This window comes from Megascapheus bottae, chromosome 20, assembly GCF_031878675.1.
Source record: "Megascapheus bottae isolate mThoBot1 chromosome 20, mThoBot2.hap1, whole genome shotgun sequence".
Taxonomy (NCBI): domain Eukaryota; kingdom Metazoa; phylum Chordata; class Mammalia; order Rodentia; family Geomyidae; genus Megascapheus; species Megascapheus bottae.
This window is the reverse complement of record NC_143528.1, coordinates 21137703-21161236: the sequence shown is the minus strand read 5'-3', so window position 1 is coordinate 21161236 and position 23534 is coordinate 21137703. Positions and strand designations below refer to the sequence as shown.

The following is a 23534-nucleotide window of genomic DNA, read 5'->3' as shown; positions in this document are numbered from 1 at the left end:
TAAAAATCTTTGTTGGCAGTTAAATCGGAGTGACAGTGACAGTTCCACATTGGCTAAAAAATCACTGTTTGTGAGAAACTCCACTGAGCGACGTAGCCTACGAGTCAAAAGGGTATGTATTTCCTCAGCTGCATCACTGTCCCAGACCAATCAGATTCATAAATTGCAAAGTGTAAACTCCTGAACTGTTGCGTATCAGCATTCTGTGTGGTGATACAGAAATACTTAGGCTTAGTCAGTTGGGGAGCCAGAGAGAAGATGTACTTGAAAGGATTCCTTTGCCCATTGCTGGTTTAGAACTTGTGACTGTTAAGGCTGGAAGAAGGAGAATGCTGAGCACAAATGCCAGTGATTTGAACACATTGCTTTTTAAAAAAAATTAATTATTAAGTAGTAGTACAAAGGGATTACAATTTCATAAATCAAGTGGTGAGTACAGTGTTTCCTGGACATCCCCATTCCCCTCCCTCACCCCTGCCTACAAGTTAGTGCATTTTTTACATAGTGTACATTGAATACAATGACTACATTTGGTTACCCTTCCTCCCTCCTTTCCTGTATCAGCTTTTTGTCCCCCACCAAAACTCATTTCCATTTCCTGGTACTCCTTTTTCCTTTTTTGTGGGGGGAGGGCATGGGAGAGACAGCCACAGGCTTGAGCTCAGGGCCTGAGCATTGTCCTTGAGCCTTAGCACCACTTCCAGCTTTTTTCTCTGTATGTGGTACGGAGGAATGGAACCCAGGTCTTCGTGCATGCTAGGCAAGCACTCTACCACCAGGCCACCCTCCAGCTCCCTGGTACTCCTTTTTATAAACAGAACTTTGAATACATTCCTGATAGTGGCTGTGCTCTGTCTATGTCACATCTGGTTCTTGAGCAGTGTGAGAGGAGTGGGAAACATAGTGCTTCAGAGGGACTAGCACATGGGCTGTTATATGTTCTTATTTTTCTTTATTGCATTTTAAGCACAAATATTGTAATGTTCTTAAATACTTATTCATAGAAAGTTAAAGTTACTGTGAATGTGTCAAGTTTTCCTGGAAGTCATCTAGATGATCTTAAGGAAAAGTCTAATAGAATATTTAAAAGGCCAGGTAGTTCAAATATCTCACAAATTCCTGTTTACTTCCATATGAAATACTAAAAGAAAGCAATTTGTTTGCTATTATCATTTTGGCTTAAGATACATTGCTTGGTAGCTGGGCGTGGTGGCTCAGGCCTGTAATCCTAGTTACTCAAGAGGCTGAGATCCAAGGATCAAGGTTCAAAGCCAACCCAGGCACAAAAGGACCTGAGACTCTTAATCTCCAGCTAACCTCTAGAAAACAGAAAGTGGGGCTTGGCTCAAGGGTAGGGTGGTAGGTTGAGCTGAAGAGCTCAGGAACAATGCCCAGGCACAGGGGTAGGGTGGTAGCCTTGAGCTGAAGAGGTCAGGGATAGCACCCAGGCCCGAGTTCAAGCACCATGACCGCCCCCCCCCCCCAAAAAAAAGATCTGTTGCTTGGTAAGTGTAGAGGACTGTGTGTGCTGAACTCTGTCAATAGTGAGTTGGCTACTGTCAGGAATCCCTCATCTAGAGGACCTCAAGCATATACAGGAGAGTCAGAGGCATCAGGGCCAGTTTGGGCCTTGAGGCCTGGCTAATACTTCAGAGGGAAAAATGGTAGCTGTAGAGCAATTCATAGGTGGGTGGTATGGGGAAGTGATGAGAAGCAGCACTAGTTGCCTGATGACCTGAAATACACGAACAAGAAACCACACAGGGAAGGTGGGAGGGGCAGAGAGTGTTCAACTCCAGCCAGGGTCCGGCATTATGGACAGAAAGGTGGAGCAAACCTGGGAAGGTGGTGAGTTGTATTCATCATTTCTGGCTTCATGCTACCATGTGCAAAGTACTAGACACATGACTAGGTAACAGCACCCCAGGGTTTAACTTCCTACTCACCTGAAGGTAATTAAAGCATATCTCCTAGCTGATGTTAATGGTTCCTGCCTGTAATTCTAGCTACTCAGGAGACTGAGATCTGAGTATCAAGGTTCAGAGCCAGCCTAGGAAGGAAAGTCCATGAGACACTTATATCAAAAAAGAAGAAGAAAAGACCAGAAGTGGAGCTGTGGCTCAAGTAGGGAGCATCACCCTTGAGCACAAAAGCTCAAGGACAGCACCCAGGCCTTGAGTTTAAGCCTCAGGACTGGCACAAAAAATAAATTAATTAATAAATTATCCATACGTACACACACACACACACACACACACACACACACATCTTAAAGGTCAATATGCTGGTATTGATTTAGCATTAAGCATTTCTAGGGAAATCTACAATGTAAATCTTTCAGATTTCCACAGTTCATGTGCTTGAAATCACCAAAATTTCCATCATCTAGAACGAAACTTCTTACTTCCTTTCTAAGTCACCTGTCTTCCTATTTTAGAGACATTTTAACCAAAAGTGTTGATGAGTTAAATGAAGCTGAAAACTTTAGGTTACTCATAAACTAAGTTAGTAGACATACTTGAATCAGACAAAGGTTAATCCTGAAACACTGCTTAAGTTATGATTTTTAAATTGTTTTTTAAGGGGGCAGATATGACAATGAGCAAAGTGGAATTTTGACTATGAAAATAACTATAGGAAGTTTAAGGGAATAAAGTATCAGCAAAATACAGTGAAAGATGTACCCAAGTGGGAGGCAGTGATAGGCTTAGGATTCATGAGATGGGAGGGGTACCTTTGGAGGGGTGACCTTAGCATTGGGGTGCTGGACTTCTTCATCCTGGCTCAGAAGAACCAGTTGTGCATGTCTCTTTTCAAGTCAGTGATATCACAGGAGTAATTTGAAGATATTATTAGACATGTACCAACACACCACTGCTCATTAGAAAGACTCCATGACCAGAAGCTAGTGGCTATAGTCTATTTCCTTAGGAGGCTGAGAGCTGAGAGTGGTGGTTCGGTGGTTCAAACCAACTAGGGCAAGAAAATCCATGAGGTTCTTATCTCCAATTAACCACCAAAAAACCAGAAGTGGAGCTGTGTCTCAAGTGGTAGAGCGGAAAAGCTCAGTGACAGTGTCTGGGTCCTAAGTTCAAGCCCTAAGACTAATCCCCTATCCCCCCAAAAAAGACTCCATGTACATGACAGCTGGAACAAATTTTCAGATTCTGAAAGACAAGTAATACATGTATGTATGTATATATGTATGTCTGATATTTCTTGCCAAGGAATTCATTTACTAGAAGGCAAAGATGGAACAGGGGAATCCTAATAAAAATGTTGCAGAAGCCTAATTATTTAATGACCATCCAGTATATAATAGAGAAAGAGCTAAGAGGAGACGGTCCAAGCTATCCCAACATGGGCCAAAGCCCTGAAATAAGGACAGGCTCATGCAGGCCTGCTTCCTTCTATCTGTCAAGAGCTCCATAGTTGTCCCAAATCTTTAAACTAGGCCACTTACCAAATTTGAGGTCCCTCTCTCTCCCCTCCCAGAGTGCCAATTTCCTCTAAGGAATCTCTTTTCTACTCCCAGTGCTAAAAATTTAGACTCTGTCTGATGCCATCTTACCTGGCTTGGTTTAGTTCTGATGCTCCCTGAGATATCCATCCTTCATCTGACTTCTTGTGGGACTTACAATGCTGATTTATGGTTTACAGTCTTTGAAACATATCTCAGTCAGAGATACGTTTCTTATAACATGTTGTTTTTTACATAAAGCAGGCTAAGCTAGGCCATTCTGTAGTAACCACTTTAAAAAATCTTTGCTGATTAAGATAATAGTTTTATTTCTTGCTTAGTCCATGTCAGGTTAGCTGGATGCCAACCTTCTCATGTTCCTACTTCAGACCCAAGCCAGTAGAGCTTCCAGCTCTGTTTCTTTGCTGCCCCTTGAGCTAGAGAAAGAACTGTGCAGATTTCTCCTGTGTTTTTCCAGGCCTGTGCCTGAGAGTGATACCCACCCCTCCTGCTCTAGACCCAGGGACTAGTTGTGCCCTCCTAGGAAGCAAGGAAGAATAATGCCTACCTGCGTAACAAGGGTATTGTGCACTCTACCCCTCCAGACACTTTGCCAGCCAGTCCTCAGAAGGACAGCGCAAGAATGTCCTGTACGCACATCTTTAGACCTCGAACTGGACCTTCAGGCCTCTCTCACCCGCCAGAGTCGCCTCAATGATGAACTGCAGGCTCTCAGGGACTTGCGGCAAAAGCTGGAGGAGCTGAAAGCTCAGGGAGAAACGGACCTCCCCCCGGGCGTGCTGGAGGACGAGCGTTTCCAGAAGCTCCTGAAACAAGCTGAGAAGCAGGTAACGCCACTCGGGATCATTCTAGTTCAGCCGTCCACGAGGAAGGCTCCCAGCTTACTCCCGTTTGCATCCTTATTCTAGGACTGACAGCATGCCCTTCCTCACCGTTGAAGGGCATTTCCACCTGGAATATTGCTAAAACATTGCCACAACCAAATAGTAGATGAGACACACCTACAGGAAGGAAGTGTGGAAGCAAGGACATGGTCCTGGTCATTTCTCCTCAGCATTTCCTCTGGCTCAGCAAATGGCACAATATATTGGAATTTTCTATGACTGACCTTTAGACTCATTAACTCATTAACTATAAAGTCATTGCTGATTCTCATGCTCCTGACTTTTCACTTTCTTCTCTAATTTCAAGAGAGATCATACTTCCTGACATTCTCTCTTGCCTTTCACCCTATAAACATTTGTTCAAAATAAGATAAAAGTCACTGATTTTAACAAATAGTTTTTAGAAGTTTTTTATTATTCTTTTGACAGTGCTGGGGCTTGAACTCGGGGCCTGCAGGGCCTGGGCACTGTCCTTGAGCTTTCTCAAGGCTAGCACTCTACCACTTGAGCCATAGCACCACTTGCAGCTCTTTTTTTTTTTTTTTTTTTTGCCAGTCCTGGGCTTGAGCTCAGGGCCTGAGCACTGTCCTTGGACTTTCTCAAGGTTAGAGATCTACCACTTGAACCTCAACACCACTTCTGGCTTTTTTCTATGAATGTGGAACCGAGGAATCGAACCCAGGTCTTTGTGCATGCTAGGCAAGCACAAACTCCCGGCCCCCCCACTTACGGCTTTTAATGTGTATGTGATGCCCAGGAATCAAACCCAGGGCTTCATGCATGCTAGGCAAGCACTCTCTGTCTCTAGGCCACACTCCCAGCCCCCAAATTTATTTTTCTTTTGACCAGGTTAAAACCGTATAGCTCAAGTTGACTTTAAATTATCAGTCCTCCTGCTTTAGTCTCCATAGTGACAGTAGTTTAGGCAGATAGCACTATGCCCAGCAAAAGAAGGATCCTTGTAGAAAAGACTGTTTTTAGTATTCTGTTACTTAATATTACTGAATTTTTTTAAAAAAAATCTGCATGAAAAAAGGTAAAAGAATTTATTATCTGAAAAAAATCTGCATGAATATGAAATTGATTTATTTCCCAAGGATTACTATTTGTACTTGGGTATAGGAATATATATTCATATCCATATGTAATCTATAAATAGAAATTTTCCTATGGCTGAAATATTATTTTGTTTCAACCTCATTGGATAGGAATCTGAAATAAGAGTACTGAGCATCCTTGAACTAATAGAAAATGTCCAAGACATAATTTTTTTTCGGTTGTGGGGCTTGAACTCTGGCCCTGGGCAGAGTCCCTGAGTACTTCCGCTCAAGACTACCACCCACCCCTTGAGCCACAGAGCCACCTCTGGTTTTCTAGTGGTTAATTGGAAATAGGAGGCTCACAGACTTTAGTGCCCTATAATTTTTTTTAACCTTCTAGTTGCAGTACTATTAGGAACATTTAAGTCATTTAACTAACTAGTGGTGCCATTACTTAGTGGAACTCAGAAATTTAATAATGAATTTCAGGAAGCAAACTAATATCAGTAATTTTTACAGGAGCTCTAAGCAACAAAACATTACTACCTAGCTAGGTGTGATGGTTGATGCTTGTAATTCCAGCTACACTGGAGATGGAGGCAGGGGGATTGCAAGTTCAAATCCAACCTGAACAAAAATTAGTAAGCTCTATCTCAGAAACAAAATATGAACAAAAGGGTTGAAGGTGTGTATCAAGTGGTAGAGCTGTTGCCTATCTAGAGGGAGAGGCCTGAGTTCAATCCCCAGTAATGCCAAAAAGAAAAAAGGGAGAAAAAAGAAAACCTCTCTCTGTTGTACCTCATAGAAAGAAGTCATCATATACACTAGCATTTTAGGAATGTTACTTTGCTAGTTTAGAGTTGAATCGTAGACCTTATATTTAATGTGACATGAGGAAGGAGGTGACCCAGGTACACCAGTCTCACCAGGTTCCTCTCCCCCTCTCCCTCTCCCTCTCTTTCTCTCTTTCCTTCTCCCTCTCTCCCCCCCTCCTCCATTCTCCACCTCGCCCCCCCCCACCTCTGCCTCTGCCTCTGCCTCATCATGTCTGGAAGGTTCAAGTCTGTATTATGTTTGAAAGTCTGACTGATATTCCTGAGTATTTTTGTTATAGTCTAGTATGACATACTGGTATGACAAGCATGAGAAATACAAACAAGGGGCCTCTGGGCGCCCTAGAAGAATACATGGCCACATTTGCCCTGTCATTGTAATTATTTTTCCCCAGATGGTCACTATGAGATCATTGCATGAGGTACCAGTAACAAAACAGCCCAGAATTCCTGTTTCAGAACAGTCTGTCAGGAGAGTTGAGGGTCAAGTACAAAATGGCGGCATCTTACACAGAGTCCCCAGGAAATTCGATATACTTGCACTTGCCATTTCCTCTGCTTGCCTCAGAACTAGGGTGTCCAACCAGACCTATGTGGAATATTTGATTCTTAAAAATCTCAACACAACACAGCTACTTGGGATCAAAGCTGAATATGGTTGGCCTTGCCAGTAGAGTTAATGCCACATCCAATGCATTTTGCTCACAGAACAGGCCTCCCTTATATAAGGCCAAACTTGATCACTAGAATTCAGAACTGCCCAGGCATACTTTGAACATCATAGCCCTTTTCGATTTGGAATATTCTAAAGCTTCAAAGTTGAGGTGATATAACTCAACAGTAGGGTGCTTGCCTGGTATACACGAGACCCTAAGTTCCCTCTCCAGCACAGGTTTTAAAAAAAAAGAAAAAGGTTAGAGAACCAAGATCTCCTTACCTTATCTGGTGTAAGATATAAGTAGGTATCACTCCTATTTTGGAAACTGCTTGACACTTTAGAATTCTCCGTGGTAAAAGACATTAACTTGTGAATGATTATAATCATCTGAAAATAGGTTACCTTGATTAGAAATATAATGATCACTTTTTAGTAGTGGTAGTAGATTTGAACTTAACACTTTTCGATTGTTATATAAGCACTCTGCCACTTGAACCCCATCTAAGCCCCTTTTTGCTCTCTTTATTTTTTTAGATAATCATGGGTTTGGGGTTTTGCCTAGAAACCTAGACCATGGTTTTTCTATTTGCTTTTCTTATGAGATGACACTTGGACTCCACACGCCCATGTGTAGAGTCTCATGAGTTTTTCCCCCAGCTGGCTTCAAACTGTGATCCTCTTGATCTCAGCCCGTCAGAGTAGCTAGAATAACAAGCATGAGTACCTGCCAGCCTAGAAATTTAGTTATTTTAGCAGAAGACTTCTGATCTATGTTATTCTAGCAAGCCAGCAGTTAGTTGGTTTCCAGATCTTGTTGCACACTAAGATAATAAGGAAACCAAGCCTGAAGAGCTTTCTCCTATGATTGTAGCAGAGCCTGGTAAGTTGGAATGGAAGGGCACTAAACCCACCCAAGAGGGTGGCACCCTCAGGATTTGATCATCTCTTCATAGTCTTACAATGGCAATTAAATTTCAGCCTGTGTTTGAGAGGGGTCAAACATTCAAACCACAGCAGTGGCTGCGCCCTTTGTCCCTCTGCCTTCTGTCTCGTGATAATTTTACATCAAGAAGCAGTGTGGAAAAAGCTCACAAAACAAGGTACATTTATGCTGCTTTAAAAGTGATTTGACTGTCTGAGCACAGATAGATTTTATCTTTATTTTAACTCTCTCTATAGATATATAAACTATTTGTATCATGCACTTCTTCACTGAGGTTGGTCATAACCAGCTCTGTGAAAATATAGACATTCATTCTGTACCTCTCCTTGTGGCTGAAGAAATGAGTAATAACCATTGATGTATCTCCCCTGCTCTCCCTTCACCTCTTTCATCACTTGTTATATGCATGTGGCATTCCAATACACACACGCACACACGCACACACACGTGCACACTTTTCCCACCATTTCTCCACAGTGTTGAGGATTTGTGAGGTTTTTAGCAAGGGTGATCATAAAGTGCCTAACGATGAGCAAAGAGCCTGCCAGTTCCCATAAAATGTGTGAGAGAGAATGTGTGTGTGGGGGGGGTATATATATGACTCCCCAAAAAGCAGTGAATCGAAGACAGCAATCCATCCTGGCTCTGCCTCCCTTGGCAAGGAAAGCTGTCAGGTGTCAGGGTCATACTCCATAACCCTCCTCCTTTGTGGCTGGAAGTCTCTCTTGTAGCTTGCCATAAATACTGGATCTTAGTTAGTGTCCACATGTACTGTACAACCCCCTTAGGAAGCAGAGCAAGAAGCTGAGGGCTACAAATTAAGATAGGATTGTCTTTCTTGCTTCCATTGGATTTCTTTACCAGACAGCGAGTAAATCACTGGACCTTTCTGCAAGTCAGACCCCCATCTGTAAACTGCAGGTTAATCATCCTGGGCTCGTGTCTGGGGCATAGGGAGTATCTCTGGCCCTCAGGAACCAGGTAAGAGGGCATTGTCTGCCCAGAGAGGACTGGTGTTCTTCCAAGGAGCCCACCATTACTTACAAAGCAGAGATTTTTTTTTCCCCACCCAGAGTGTTTCCCTGTCAAAATGCCAAACTTTTGTGGTGCTACTTGAAGCTTTAAAAAGCTTCAGAACACACGTTAACACTTGTGAGAATTAGAATCTACCAAAAATTGAAAATAAAACTCAATTATTACGTTCAGATATTCAGTATTGAGATTTAACTGCCTACACAGCTGATTATGATTGATCAGCAGCCAGTAAAAATTCTGCACTAAACTGTATCACCAGAGTTTTAGAGAAAGTTATTGATTGATATAGGTACAGATATAAATCTATAAACACTGAGACTAATACAGTCTTGTATGAAATGTGTATTCAGAAGGAAAGGAAATGTCTTTGTGCAATCTTATTTTGTGTAAAATACTGCCAGCTTTCAGAGTAATTTTCTAGTCACCACAAAAATGCTGGTATTTGCAAATGTCAGCAGCCATTGGATTACTTAGAGAGGCAGTCAAAAGAGAGCTCTCCAAGAGGTGTGGTAGAATCCTGATCTATATATAGAAGAGAACCCAGCAGCCCATTTTATTTCTGATCTAGTTGAATACACTTCTGGCTAAAGACTGAGTCAAGTAATCATAACTGCATATAATCTACCATATACATTCTTTCCCTGGCTTATTCTGATCTTTTTTGTTTGAGTCAATCAGCACATGACTATTTCAAGACTGACTGAGTCTTAGAGTAAGAATGAGGAATTTGAATAGCATCAGTACTTTGGTGTAATTACTAATTTATTAATTTGATAAACCACACACATGGTAGAAGTCATTTCTTTACGGATATTAAGCCTTCCTGTGATCTATTGAAGTCATCCATTTACTAAAGGTAGGGATTAACAAAGTGTCTAAAATACCATATTGTCCCCATGAGCCTAAAGTACATAAATTCTTGTGCTCTAAGAAATTAAAAGCTATTGAAAGAATTATTGCTTTAAAATATATACACTGTTTTATAGACAAAACTTTTCAAAAGAGGGAACAGTTAAAACACATGTGTGTGTTGCGTGCGTGTGTGTGTTTATATGGAAAAGGGCTTATTTTATGATGGAGAAAAATCGGTGAACTATTTTTATCAACAAAATACTGAAGATTTTCTATTGTAGAATGCTCATTTCCATTGCACATGCGCGCGCGCGTGTGTGTGTGTGTATGTGTGTGTGTGTGTGTGTGTGTGTGTGTGTGTGTGTGTGTGTAACATTCTATACCCATGTTTGCAGAATATATACTTTAGTGAAATCTTATCTTTCTTGAAAATGCCGCTGCCTTTTTTGGGTAGGGGAGCAGTTCTGGGCTTGGATGCTGTTCCCAAGTTTTTGTGCTCAAAGCATTCTACCGCTTGAGACACAGCTATACTTCTTGCTTTTTTTTTTTTTTTTTTTTTTTTTTTTGAGCTAAGAGTCTCACAGACTTTTCTCCCCAAGCTGGCTTCAAACCACACTCCTCAGACCTCATTCTCCTGAGTAGCTAGGATTTCAGGCATATGCCTCTAGTGCCTGGCAACCAGCATATTTTTATTTTTAGATTTAAGGCAATTTAATGGACTAATGTTTATTTATCTATTTTTTGTGCTACTGGGGTAGGGCTTACGTGGACCACAGTCCTCCTAATTTAGACTGTTAGAGTTGTGCTGGCATGGGTGCAAGACCACACCCAGCAATCCTCCCATCCAAGGATCTCACCCCTCTTTGCCAAGCTGGCCTCAAACTGCCATCTTTCTGATCTCAGCCTCCTAAATAGCTAGGACGACAGTTCTGAGGCACCTCTATCCAGCCACTTTGAAACTATTTAAGTAGCACATGCTTATGGTGCAAAATAACACAGAACTTTGTAAAGCAAAACATACTAAATTCTTTTTGGAATCCCATTCTCAGTGCGTGGCCTTTTACCATTCACTTTTTCTCCTCCTCCTCTCTCTCTTTCTCCTCTTCTTTCTCTGTCTCCCTTTCCCTCACTTACTCTCTCTACGGATCTTACATGTTGCAGTATAATGCAGACTGGCCCCACCAGCCTACTGACTCTGCCACCATGCCTGGCATTTTAGTTCTCGTATAATTTTTGTGAATATGTATACATTTGTGTTCCTTGGAAAAGTTACACAAAAATAAAAGATGCACTTCCCTAATTTGCTTTTATTCCCCTCATTTATTTCTATAAAGAGTCAACAGCCTTTCATAGTAGTCAATATAATTGAAAAAAATGTGTCTGTAGCCGGGCGCATTGGCTCACGCCTATAATCCTAGCTACTCAGAAGGCTGAGATCTGAAGATAGAGGTTGAAAGCCAGCCCAGGCACTAAAGTCCATGAGACTCTTATCTTCAATTAACCACTAGAAAACTGGAAGTGGTGCTGTGACATAAGGGGTAGGGCGGTAGCCTTGAGCTGAAGAACTCAGGGCCAGTGCCTAGTTCCAGAGTTCAAGCCCCACGACTGACCTCCCTCCCAAAAAAATATGTCTGTATATGTTTATACCTTTCTGATTACAGTACTATCCACAAAGCAAAAACTCCTCCTGAAGGAATTGCTGGTAGCGTGGATTTTACTGAAGCACAGTCAGAGGTCTATGCTTTGCCATGTCTGTTAATCACGAGGACTTTGTTTCTTGGTTTTCTGGCATTGAAGATATCTGAGACAGTAGGTGATTACGAAAAGACCAATCTTTAATTCTGTTTTTTCCAGCACCAGTCGTATCTCCTTCTAAAGTTTGTAACTGCTTAAGTGACAGAAGCTGTTAGCTTTGTGGGTCCTGAAGGACCCCAGTTATGGAAATGTCCATCAACTGGATGGCAGGCTGGAGGTGTCCGTCTTTACCCGAGCTCCTCTTCCTTCATTGTGTGCTCTGGTCTCAGTTTATGACTCTTGTAAGACTTTGCTCTCAGCTGCAAAAGCAACAAAAAGACACCGGTATTCTAAATTTGCCCAGCCACTTCATCAAGGTCTTTAGCCACCACCGTTGTGAATAGTGGCCTCCACTCACCAGAACCCCATTTCAGATTCCATCCTTGTACCACCTCACCTCCCTGGAGGCCATAAGAGAGAAGGAGGCTGACCCATACCGGAGATGCCCACTGGGAGCTGAATCTACCAGCCTTTCACCCATACTAGCTGTCACCGTCCATGGCTCTTAAGAAGATTGGCTGCCTGAAAAAACATTAATCCTGTATTATTTTCATGATTTTCTTTTCATTTCTTTTATTGCTAATCCTAGGGCTTGAACTTAGGCCCTAGGCTTTGTTTCTGAACTTCTGTATACTCAAGACCAGCACTCTACCACTTGAGCCACAGCACTACTTCTAGCTTTTTCTGAGTAGTTTACTGGAGTAGTTTCCTGTCCTGACTTTGAACTAGGATCCTCAGATCTCAGCCTCCTAAGTAGCTAGAATTACAGGTATGAGCCACCAGCACCTAGCTTATTTTCATGATTATTATACAACACCACTGGTTTCACCTGTCTTATTCATACCTAACCCTTACCTAATGGCAGCAGTGATAACTAAACACTAGATTGAATGTTGTGTTGGTGTTACATGTATTATTCATTGAAACCTCAGAACAACCCTTTGGAGTGTACTTTTCTCCCAGTTTAGAGATTAAGTAGCTAAGCCACAAGGAGATCAAAGCAACTTGCCCAGATTTACAGGTGGAAAGTGATAGGAATAGAATTTGAATCCAAACCATAGAGACCCAGCATTTTAGCTCTTTTAATTTGTACCATATTTTGGTAGAAAATGATATTTACTGATTCAATGGCTGAATAAATGTGTGAAAGAATAAAATGAAAAAAAACACCTTCAGATACAATAATATTCATGCATTTTATTTCAAAAATGTTTGTGCAGAATATCCAAGTATCTATTATCAGTAACAGATAAACTGTGGAATATCACACAGCACAGAGGGACAAATTTCTGGGAGCTAGGCTATCTCTTCTGTTCCTTTATCTGCTGTAGATTACATGGCATGTTCAGTATGAAAGGGTCGTCAGGCTGTGTAGATACATGAACAGTTGTTTGGTAGGTAAATTCAGCTTCAGTAGACAGTTTTTAAATGACTAATAAAGAACAAGGTTGAAAAGGTGAATAAGAGATTGAAAGTGCTATTTGCTGAAAGGTTAATGGCAGCTATTTCTTGGGAACAACACTAGTAGGTTTAGTTGGTGTGGATTCTTAGGTTTTCTGAGTACAATAAAATACACAATCGCGTGTAATGAAAAATTTTAAATGCAGTTAAAATAAACTTGTCCCTGAAGCAGAATACCTACCCCCTTAACATGGTTTACTGTATTGTTCTCAACCCATGCCAAAAGACCCCTTGGCCCTCAAGCTTTGAGACTTTTTTTAGCCCACAGTCTTTAAAAATCTTGTGCCATGTCTTCAGGGATCTCTAATCAGTGTTCTACATGGGCTTCTTACATTTTGATTTCCTTGGCTAGGCTGAACAGTCAAAAGAAGAGCAGAACCAAGACTTGAATGCAGAGAAGTTGATGCGGCAGGTCTCCAAGGACGTATGTCGGCTTCGGGAGCAGAGCCGGAAGGTGCCTCGGCAGGTGCAGTCCTTCAGGTACATGGCTGAGGGTGGCTTTTGGGTTCTCCTCTGGTCTTCTGGTGGTAGGAATCCCCCTGGGGGAGCAATGGAAGCCTCTGACCCCATGTGAGCAGGCGCTTCTGTGAGGTGAGAGCCTGGCTCCCCATGGACCCACATCCCCAGTTCTTACTACTGGGGACAGAAAGATACAGTCACAGATCTTTGGGGTTTGAGTCACTTACTTTGCAAATATTCCTTTCTGGCTTACCTTCATCACCCTCCACAGTGCTAAGCTGTGCTAGATCCTACTGTCGAGGCACACATGTTCCTGCTCCTCTAGAGGGAGCTAGTGAGAAGGTCACAGATAGGCAACCAAACTACGGCTGTGCTGTACGTACATGGAGCTACAAGGCATTCCAGGGTGCTGAGAAGAGCATACAGGAAGATGTAAGTCTATGTGGAGCTGAAGCTGCAGGATCAGGACAGTGATTAGAAGAAACATTTGGTCCCACTGTGGAAGGATAGAAATAAGATCTATAGGCTCTGAGACTAGAGGGTTTGTATAAAGCATCAGGAAAGTACAGACAGGGTGGAAGAGCCACAAGGGTGAGGAGAGGCCAGAGTCAGGCCTTGTGTGTGGAGCGGAGCTTAGCACATGGGAGCCTGTCAGTCAGATCGCCCTGACTCAGCCCCACCACCTTAGGTAGGTGCTGCAGAATTTCAGTGACCTGTTAGATGCTAGATTTGCCCACTGACTTTCCCAGCTCATAAGCCAGTGACAGAGGTAGCCAAAGCTACCAAGAATGGGCAGAGAGACAGGAGAAAGAGGAGCCATTTCTGAAAGGGAGGATGCTGCCTTGAGGAGCCAGTAGTCAATACTGAAAATTCAAAGGAGCAGGTTTGTAGTGGATATACTGAGTCCTCCCTTGCCCACCTCAGGGTGCTGTGCCAGGAGGATAGCCAGGTAACTATAACCGGTACAGAACGTGACATTGAAAGCCAGGGTGAAGCATCAAGTCCTGAGATTCTGGAACAGGAAGTAAGAAAAGGTGAACAGCAGGAAACTGCAGGGCACCAGCAACTGAAATGCTTATAGCAGAAAAAATCTGAGAAAAAGCGTTGATGAGGGCCAGGCACAGTGACTAATGCCTGTAACCCCGGCAAAGATTTATTTTAGTCCTCAGAATGGCTCCCTCAGTTCATTCTTCTCAGAGAAGGGGACTGTTGTTCAGTAGGAGGGCGGTGAGGTATAGGATCCCAACATCTTTTTCCTAGCATGGTCCAGTCACAACCATTCCTCCTGGCTCCCTCCCAGGTGCTCCTCTTTGGGTTCCTTCTTGCCTGGCTGTGGTAGACAGGGTGCTTGTTCCTTTAAGGTAGTCCTCTTCTCCAGCTCCCTCACCCACTTATCCCCCCTTAGCTTGGATTGGCCTAAAAGAATTCCCCTGGCACCATGGAAATTTCCAGTGGTGTGATTGGGGAGTTGTCATATATGACTCCATGTAGTACCTGACCCCAGCCCCCGAGGGATTAAAACTGAACTCCACTGGGAATTCAGAAGGGGGTTGACTGGTGGTCTGAAGGTCGATTCAGAGACAGAGTGCTCGCTCTACTTTTGGCCCACCCTGCCCTGCGCCCCCCCACCCCTGCATAGGGAGGCAGTGCTGGGGGTTCTGGGTCTCTTAGTAGTATGGATTTCTTTTTCTTTTTTTTTTTTTTTTTTTTTTTTTGTCAGTTGTGGGACTTGAACTCTAGACCTGGGTGTTGTCTCTGAGCCCTTGAGCCACAGTGCCACTTCCAGTTTTCTGGTGGCCAGTTGGAGATAAAGGGTTTCATGGACTTTAGTGCCCAGGCTGGCCTTGAACCACAATCCTCAGATCTCAGCCTTCTAAGTAGCTAGGATTACAGGTGTGAGCCACCTCGCCCTGCAATGGTATGGTTTTCTAGCATCAACTTAAAGTAGTCTTCCTCCCTCCCCCGGCTGCAGGGAGAAGATCGCCTACTTCACACGGGCAAAGATCAGCATCCCATCTCTGCCTGCTGATGACGTGTGACCCCGCAGGCGTCTCACCCGCCGCCCATCCTCGGAGGCAAAAAACACCGAACACTGAACATTGCATTTGATTTTGTCTGAGATCTCCTCTTTCCTTTTTTGTAATGTAACTGTCAACTTTTGAAGAACTTGTATTTCACACCAGATTTTCAGCCTGTTAATTTGTAAAGTACTTTGAATGTAACTCTTATATGTTTAAGGAGAAAAAAAAAATCAGCTAACAAAAGTGGGAGAATCTGTGCAGATGTTGTGGAGAATGAGTGCGTTGCCAGGTCTGTGCATGTGAGTGCAGCCACACATCTGTCCACTGAGCTGGTGATGGAGACATGGCCCAGATGCTTCTCCTCCTCTGCTGCAAGGAGTAGACTGCGGCCAGCAGCAGCAGTGTGTGATGGCCTATCAGAGTGGATTAGAGTGCCAGCCAGGGCCCCGGTCCCCCCAGAACAGGCACCTGTTCACAGCCATCCCTGCATTACACTTGGTTTCATTCTTGTCCTTGCATAATTGTCCAAAAAATACCCAAAATGTGAAATGCTGAGTGCAGAAGAGAAGGAAACCTTTGTTTCCTGTATCCCTCTCTCCACCGAAGGTCTTGTGGATCACGACCTTGGGGGGAGGCAGGCAGGCAGGAGAGCACCAGGACCCCAAACCCAGTGAGCACCTGCTGCCCCCAGCACAGCCCACTTTTGAATTTGCAGCATTCCCTCGGGAGTCTCCAGAGCTTTGTCCCAGGGTGAGGGGTGGCGCCAAGGACAAGCACATGCAGGCCTTGGGCACTAAGAACAGAGTGCCGGGGTGTGCGCTGGCGACTCCCATGGTTATTGGAGGAAGCCAAGAACAGAGGAAAGGGTGTGTCTGGATTGGATCAAAGTTGCCGAACAAAAAACACAGCTTGTCAGAGTTTCTAACACTAGGAATGAACTTTGCAGCTCTCATGTTTAGGGGGTTCTCTCAATCGTGTAAGGCAAGTCGTTGGGAGACAAAGGAAAGAATGTACCTGGGAGAATTATTAATTGAGTATGTTTAAACATAAGCATGGAGCCGGGGCACAGTAACTCACACCTGCAGGCATAACTACTCTGAGCATTACAGTTCAAAGTCAGCCCACAGAGGGTCCAAGAAATGCTTTCTCTAATTGACCACCAAAACCCTGGAAGTGGCTCAAGTGGCAAGCCACCAGTTTTGAGCAGAAAAAGCTAAGGGACATTGTCCAGACTCTGAGTTCAATCCTCAGTAATGGTACGCGCGCACACACATATCTATATCTATCTATATCTATATATATATAGTGTGTGTGTATGTGTACAAATTTAGAGACACAAACTGACTAAAACAGCCTGATCTCCAGGCTGAAGTTTTAGCTAATTCAACCTAGACACTTATAGAAAAACAAGTTCTTACTGCTGCCTTGCCAGTGCAAAGGCTTCAACACATAGCCGACAGTCATGTCAATCATACCTTCCAACTCAGTCTCTTTTTACTGAAAGAACCTTTTTGTGGTTGTTGTTAGCCATCCTATATAGCAAACTTACATGTCTTTTTAGAAATGTAAATCATCTTCAAGGAAAGGAACCCTTGAAAAAGTTCTGCTCAAACTCTCATGAGCAAGAATTTTTATTTATGTTATCGGAATCAAATATTCATATTAAGCAGTTTCTGAGCCTGAAACCCTTAATTCTCTTTTCGAAATGTTCTATAACTTACAAGTTTTGTTCGAAAGATATAAATGGATGTGACACAACTTTGAACCAAAAGCAGCCTGTAATTGACCAAGCACAATCTTCTGAGGCTGTCCGGTTCTGGGAGAGGATGGGAGGTAACTAGCAAAGCACCATTCATCCTGCAGAGGAGACGTGTAAACAAGTTTAGTTAATGTACAGTGAAATGAATGAAGGTCAGCTGTTTTCAGCTTCTTAGTTTGACCATGGAAATGTTTATAGAATTTTGTGTAGTTGTACCGTGCGGTTTTATTTTCTTCATTTATTTATTTACAGTCTTATTTATGTTCTGTTTAATATATAGTTTGGTTCTGGCCTTTTTAAATGTTGGACATAGTAGAGGCTATATTGGAATATCTACAGCTTTATAAGTCACCAGATTAACTGTCAACTTTTGGGAATACAAAAAGTTTCAGACAAGTACTAAAGAATAAAAATCTCTGTTTCAGGCTGGTAGTGAACAGTGGTAACCAAGAGGCTTTGGGTTTTATTTTACACTACTTGCTTAGTTCACCTGAGAGGCAAACTGATTTTGATATAATCCTCTTCCCAGACTTTGAAAATCAGCAATAGTATAATGTGTTTATAGGCAGCTTTTAATAATCCTGTCATATTTGTACTAACCCAAATGATTCACAGTGAACAAAACATTTTACTAACTTCATCACAAATCCATAATGAAAAATATGAATTTTAATATTATAAATACTATTTTTGAAAGGTAGAATTTATTCCACACAGGGTAAAAAAGAATTTAATGTTTAGTTCTCAAGTTTGAATTATCAGTATGTTATTAGAATTTTTGTATATCAGAATCTTAAGTGTTACAGGTACAAAACAATGAATATTACTAGCCAAATGAACAAAGTTTAGCTGAATCTCTGTAGCATGCAAATCAAATAAATTTAAATTCTTTTTTGTTTTGCTATGGGTTTATCTATACTGTATTAAATATAAAATGCTCAGGACTAAACTAAATATTTAATCAGGTTAAATTCTGTATATGTTTCTGCTTTATTTTGTCTTCTTTGTCAAAGTATGCAAAAACATCACGTAGACTAACTGGTTTCTACACTTTCCATGTGTTTGTAGATGGAGTTTTCAGCTTTTTTTTTTTTTTAACAAAGATACATATTGCCCAATACTTTATTTCAGTGTTGCTTATTATTTAGCTGATTTACCTGATTGATGCAAACACATTTATTTAAACCACACAAATATAAACTTCCACAGTAAGTTACTACCTACACCAAAAGTTGGTTGCAAGTAGTTCTTGTTTGGAATATGTAAGAGGTGAAATAATATCCTTATGCTAGGGAATGGAGGGCTTACACTGTGCTATGTTATTCTTTAACTAGGCTGGCAGTGTACTTGGGGAGAATGTGGCTGCCCAGGAGGTATCTGCCCATACACACCTGTCCAAATGGCATAGGAAGGTTGGCCATGAAATACAGAATCCAGGACACAGTGCGGCAGTGTCTGTCTTCTGCCTGAGTAGAAGATTGCCCTCCTCTCTCTGCCTGAGGGTAGTGTCCTAAGAACATGGCTAATTTAGAAGAAACTGTAGACCCACTGAAGTCTCCTAATTGTATGTGTTTTGGCCTCTGAATCCTTTAGGGAGCCAACAGGGGTGTGTGTATATGTGTGTAATCAAGTTGTGCTTTTTAAATAAACATCCTGTGAGACCTTGAATTTCATTAGAATAGGTTTTCTGAAACACCTGAAAGAAGCAAAACTCTGCAGTAACATTTCAAATTGCTAAAACAATTTATCTGAATTTATATAATAGCTTGAAAGATAAAGAAGTACTAATACCATGTTTTCTTTAACGGTTCTATGTAATCAGAGAGCCTGTTTTAAAATGGAGAAAATACATGTGCAGGAATGGATGTGATTATTATTAAGTCTTGATTGCTTTGAATTACCAAATAGCAAATAAAAAGGGGTTGCAAGTATTAGGAAGAAAATGTATTTTAGGAAGAAAATAGCCATGGGGTGGGTTGTGAGGGAGAGTACACTGAGAGAAGTCAGAAGCAGTGGTGAGTGGGTGGCCTTGCAGTTGGAGATCCTACCAAATCCGGCGCAGAGCAGGCACCTCCTGAAGGCAGAGGCTCTGGTTACTCAGGCTGAGGTTTCTGGGCTGGTGTGCTTCAGCTCCAGCTGCTGACAGTGATCTTGTATTTCTGGCACTGCATAGTGGACTGAAGGTGGAGCAGCTGGGGCCGAGCAGGCTGCACACTGAAGCAGACTCCCTCCTAGCACAAGAGCAAATCCAGCAAACCAGCCAATGAAGAGGGCTTCCCCAAACTCCCACCTGGGGACAATCTCTGGGATGCTTTCATCCCAGAACTCCAGGACGGTCATGTGAGCCACCCAGGAAACTGGAACCAAGGCTGTGACTCCTGAGGTCCACAACAGGATTCCTCCCAGGATGAGCAGGCGCTTCTTGAAGTCCTGCTGCCTCTCTCCAATCCTCAAGCAGTCCAGGCCAAACCCTGAGAGCAGCAGGCCCAGGAGCCCCAACCCATTGGACAGAAACATTAAGACCCGGGAGATCCTCAGTTCAGCTGGCAAAGCCAGGAAGGAATCAAAGTCCTTGCACTGCTTGCCCACTTCCTCCTGGATGACGCAGGTTTTCCAGAGTCCCATGGTCCAGTTTTCCATCTCATTCAGGTCCAGGTTCAAATTCTTCCAATGTGGCAGATAGTTTGTAAGACAGGATAAAACCCATCCCAGCAGAGATAATGAGAGCCCAACAGATTGCACTGCTGTTCTGAAGACTAAAGCCATTGTAAAGTTCTGTGAGCTCCAGCCAACCCTACTTCTACCCTTCGGTTGCTGTGGAAAGAAGTGTGACACTTGAGTTATCACTTGAGAAGTTCAGAAATGCTTTTTCATTGTGTGTATAGGAGGATTCTTGCCAGAGTTGCTATTGTTTTATTTCATGTTGAAAAGGTTTCAGCAAAGAAGAGGGAAATAAATGCTGCAAACCAGTAATGCCAAGGTGGGGCCAACACCATGTTTGTATCCTGTGGGCTGCATTTGGTAGAAGGCATTTTGTCAGTGAATTAAAATTAAGTAGTACTAATCCTCCTTTCATTGTTAAGGTATAAATGGCTTTGGTGTTGCTCCCCAACGTTTCTAACAAGTCAATTAAGTCTACATGCAAAACTTTAATTGAAGGTTTTGGTTCAACTCCTTCTGCTTTATATCTTACTAATTATACCTGTCAGATTTTCATCTTGTTATAATTCTCACATTTCAACGAGACTGTTATGATAATACTGGGTGTTAACCATTTTTTAAAATAGGTTCAAGAGAAGTATTTCTTAACTAAATAAATCAGTCTTATCAGGAATCTCTCTAGACCTTAAATCAGAGCTGTTTTGAAAAATGTTTCTGGCTACATATACAACAAAGCATATGAAACAATGCCGAACTAAATATCAAGTCTGTTTATCTGCATGCCTTTGTGTTAAATTCACTCACACATATACAAACACTTGGATTTTCCCCCTTTGCTGAAACATGCCTTCTGTGCTGTGGAGAGGTTAAGCAATAGAACTTTGTAGGTTAAAATCAGCATCTGTATATCCATTTTGCTTATTGATGGTTTTTTAATGAAAAGAAAGCATTTAAAATTTAAAACCAGGGAAGACTGTAACAGACTAAACTTTCAACCTCACGAGATCTTGATAAAATTAAACAGGGTTTACAGGAGATTCTAAACACAACTCACTTCTGATCAAAGAAAACAAATCATTGTGGAAATGAGACTGAAATTGGCTTAGCGTGTGGTTTTTATTCATGTAAAACCTTGGAAAGATTTCATATCATTATTGTTTGCTTTGGACAGCACACTAATTCCCATTCCCAGCTATCAGTGTAAAATTAATAGATTGAAACTCAAGATTGACTATTGGAGTACCACCACCACATATTGATTGAAATAACCAGATAAATAACATTTTCATTCACGTCCATGTAATGTTGCCATCATAATTTCTCTGTTAGACCTAAGATTTCCTTTCATTCTTTTGATTGGGGAAGAAAAGTCTAAAACAAGACGAGTTAATGAACAAGAATGTAGCCGCAAGGAGTTACAGCAACAAGACCACTATCATCCATAGTCATGTAGGAAATGATCCTGTCTTTTCATGGCCTTACACTTTAGGATCTGCAGATCCATTTTCCAGGTTTGAACATTGAGTTTCCATTTCTGGCACTGCATAGTGGACTGAAGGTGGAGCAGCTGGGGCCGAGCAGGCTGCACACTGAAGCAGACTCCCTCCTAGCACAAGAGCAAATCCAGCAAACCAGCCAATGAAGAGGGCTTCCCCAAACTCCCACCTGGGGACAATCTCTGGGATGCTTTCATCCCAGAACTCCAGGACGGTCATGTGAGCCACCCAGGAAACTGGAACCAAGGCTGTGACTCCTGAGGTCCACAACAGGATTCCTCCCAGGATGAGCAGGCGCTTCTTGAAGTCCTGCTGCCTCTCTCCAATCCTCAAGCAGTCCAGGCCAAACCCTGAGAGCAGCAGGCCCAGGAGCCCCAACCCATTGGACAGAAACATTAAGACCCGGGAGATCCTCAGTTCAGCTGGCAAAGCCAGGAAGGAATCAAAGTCCTTGCACTGCTTGCCCACTTCCTCCTGGATGACGCAGGTTTTCCAGAGTCCCATGGTCCAGTTTTCCATCTCATTCAGGTCCAGGTTCAAGTTCTTCCAATGTGGTAGGTAAGTTGTAATGATGGATAAAACCCATCCCAGCAGAGATAATGAGAGCCCAATAGATTGCATTGCTGTTCTGAAGCCTAAAGCCATCGCAAGACTTTGCCACTCTATAGGGTCTGCTGCTGTTGTAGTGAACAGTGGTGTGACCAACTTAGTTCTATGCTGCCTGGCATATAAACTTAGTTATTAACCCTTTGGATACTCTGAAATGTGTTTTTGTTCCTCTTGAATATAATGTTTCATGTAAAGGATGAAGGACTCTGTTAAAACTATGAGTTAGGACTTTCTGATAAGGATTTGATATTACCTTCCAATTTGCTTGGTAAAATATCCCCAATGCTTGATGACTTTAAGTCGGAGGATGAACAAAGAGAGCTCTATGACCCCTCACCCTAAAGGACAACAGAAATCTTTGTGCTTCAATATGGATTAATTAGATTTTAAGTGGTGATAAAAAGGCCAGCTCTTTCTACAACAGGACTTCATTGTAATAGCTGAATCTGAGATTTCAGGGATGCAGAACGAGGCTCTGTAAAGAAAGGTAGACTGTTTTCCTATAATCTTTATTCTTCTCAGACTTCCTCAACCTACACAAGATCCTGGCCCAGGTTCTTGAGTGTCACAGGACCGGGTTGGGACTTGGCAGCCAAGTTTCCCTTGGATTCCTTTGAAAGGTAGAGGCTGGTTCACTGGGTTAATTAAAATGGAGAGGATGGGGGCAGATACCCGGCAGCACTGAGGAAGAAGCACCCTTCCTGAGAACTGCCATCTTTCACTCTACTGTTGATTTTTTTCCTGAATGTCATCAAGGACTGACATAAATGGTGATGTCTCAGAAAAGTGTTTTTTTCTGTCCAGAGCAGCGCTATCATTATCATTTCAGCTTCAGGGAAAGAATAAACATCAATACTACAGGTTCAAGTCTGGTATGCAAGGAACACCACGTCCAGCTGACAGTCACGGCCCTCACAGGTCATGACAAAAGGCCACATGCTCCAAATTCTCAGGATTGCTCTACCTCTAGCAGGGCCCAACCCTTGGTCACAGGACTCCCTACCAAGAGAATGGGACCTGATGGGCCACTATCAGAAACAAGTTTGTCACCAGATTCAATTGTTTTGCAGTACTGAGGATCAAACCTAGGGCCTTCTGTGTACTAGACAAGCACTCTACCAATGACCTACACTATCAGTCAATAATACTACATTTTTACCAATTCTTAGAATCCCTTAGGATATATTGGTATCCTCTGAGTAGTAAATGAAGACCATCAGTGTACATAAAGTTAGGTGATCCACAAAGCGTTTAAGTCTCCTTATCAGGAAATAGGACAGCATGAGGCTCAAGCTTTCTAGTGGAAAATCTGGAGAGCAGTCATTAAAACTAATACAGAGAACATCATTAATATCACAGTGGAACTTTTGTTTTTTTGAAACAGTGAGGCAGTAAGCTTCCCATCCTGGAAATGTTTAAGCCAATGAAATGATCATCTGCCTGGATTATCATGGAGAAAAGTTCTGCTGTGGTGGCCATTAAACCTCCCAATTCACTATTTCCCTTCTCATTTTTCTCTGTGTGTGTGTCGGGCTGTCTGTCTGTCTG

General features: G+C 42.4%; 3 protein-coding genes across 4 annotated transcripts in view; 1 reads left to right on the top strand and 2 right to left on the bottom strand.

Annotated features, from left to right (window-relative positions):
- Positions 1-16760, top strand: part of Wwc2 (WW and C2 domain containing 2) — a 163522-nt gene extending 146762 nt beyond the window's left edge. For both annotated transcript variants that reach the window (XM_090354153.1, XM_090354152.1), the window contains exons 20-23: positions 20-112; positions 4066-4308; positions 13334-13461; positions 15413-16760. In XM_090354153.1, the coding sequence (XP_090210279.1) occupies positions 20-112; positions 4066-4308; positions 13334-13461; positions 15413-15479 (531 nt within the window). In that variant the 3' untranslated portion in view covers positions 15480-16760. The remainder of the gene's footprint in view (positions 1-19; positions 113-4065; positions 4309-13333; positions 13462-15412) is intronic.
- Positions 16761-19020: 2260 nt separating this feature from the next.
- LOC150049282 (claudin-22-like) lies at positions 19021-20031 on the bottom strand. The gene has a single exon (XM_090354151.1). It carries the CDS (start codon positions 19984-19986, stop codon positions 19318-19320), a length of 669 nt encoding a protein of 222 aa, XP_090210277.1. The 5' UTR covers positions 19987-20031; the 3' UTR covers positions 19021-19317.
- A 1328-nt stretch (positions 20032-21359) lies between these two features.
- On the bottom strand, positions 21360-22022 carry LOC150049281 (claudin-24-like). Its single transcript, XM_090353775.1, has one exon. The coding sequence runs from the start codon at positions 22020-22022 to the stop codon at positions 21360-21362; it is 663 nt and encodes a 220-aa protein (XP_090209901.1).
- Positions 22023-23534: the final 1512 nt, after the last annotated feature.

Coding starts and splice junctions, on each gene's coding strand:
- LOC150049282 (XM_090354151.1), bottom strand. CDS start 19,986: ATGGCTTTAGTCTTCAGAACAGCAGTGCAATCTGTTGGGCTCTCATTA.
- LOC150049281 (XM_090353775.1), bottom strand. CDS start 22,022: ATGGCTTTAGGCTTCAGAACAGCAATGCAATCTATTGGGCTCTCATTA.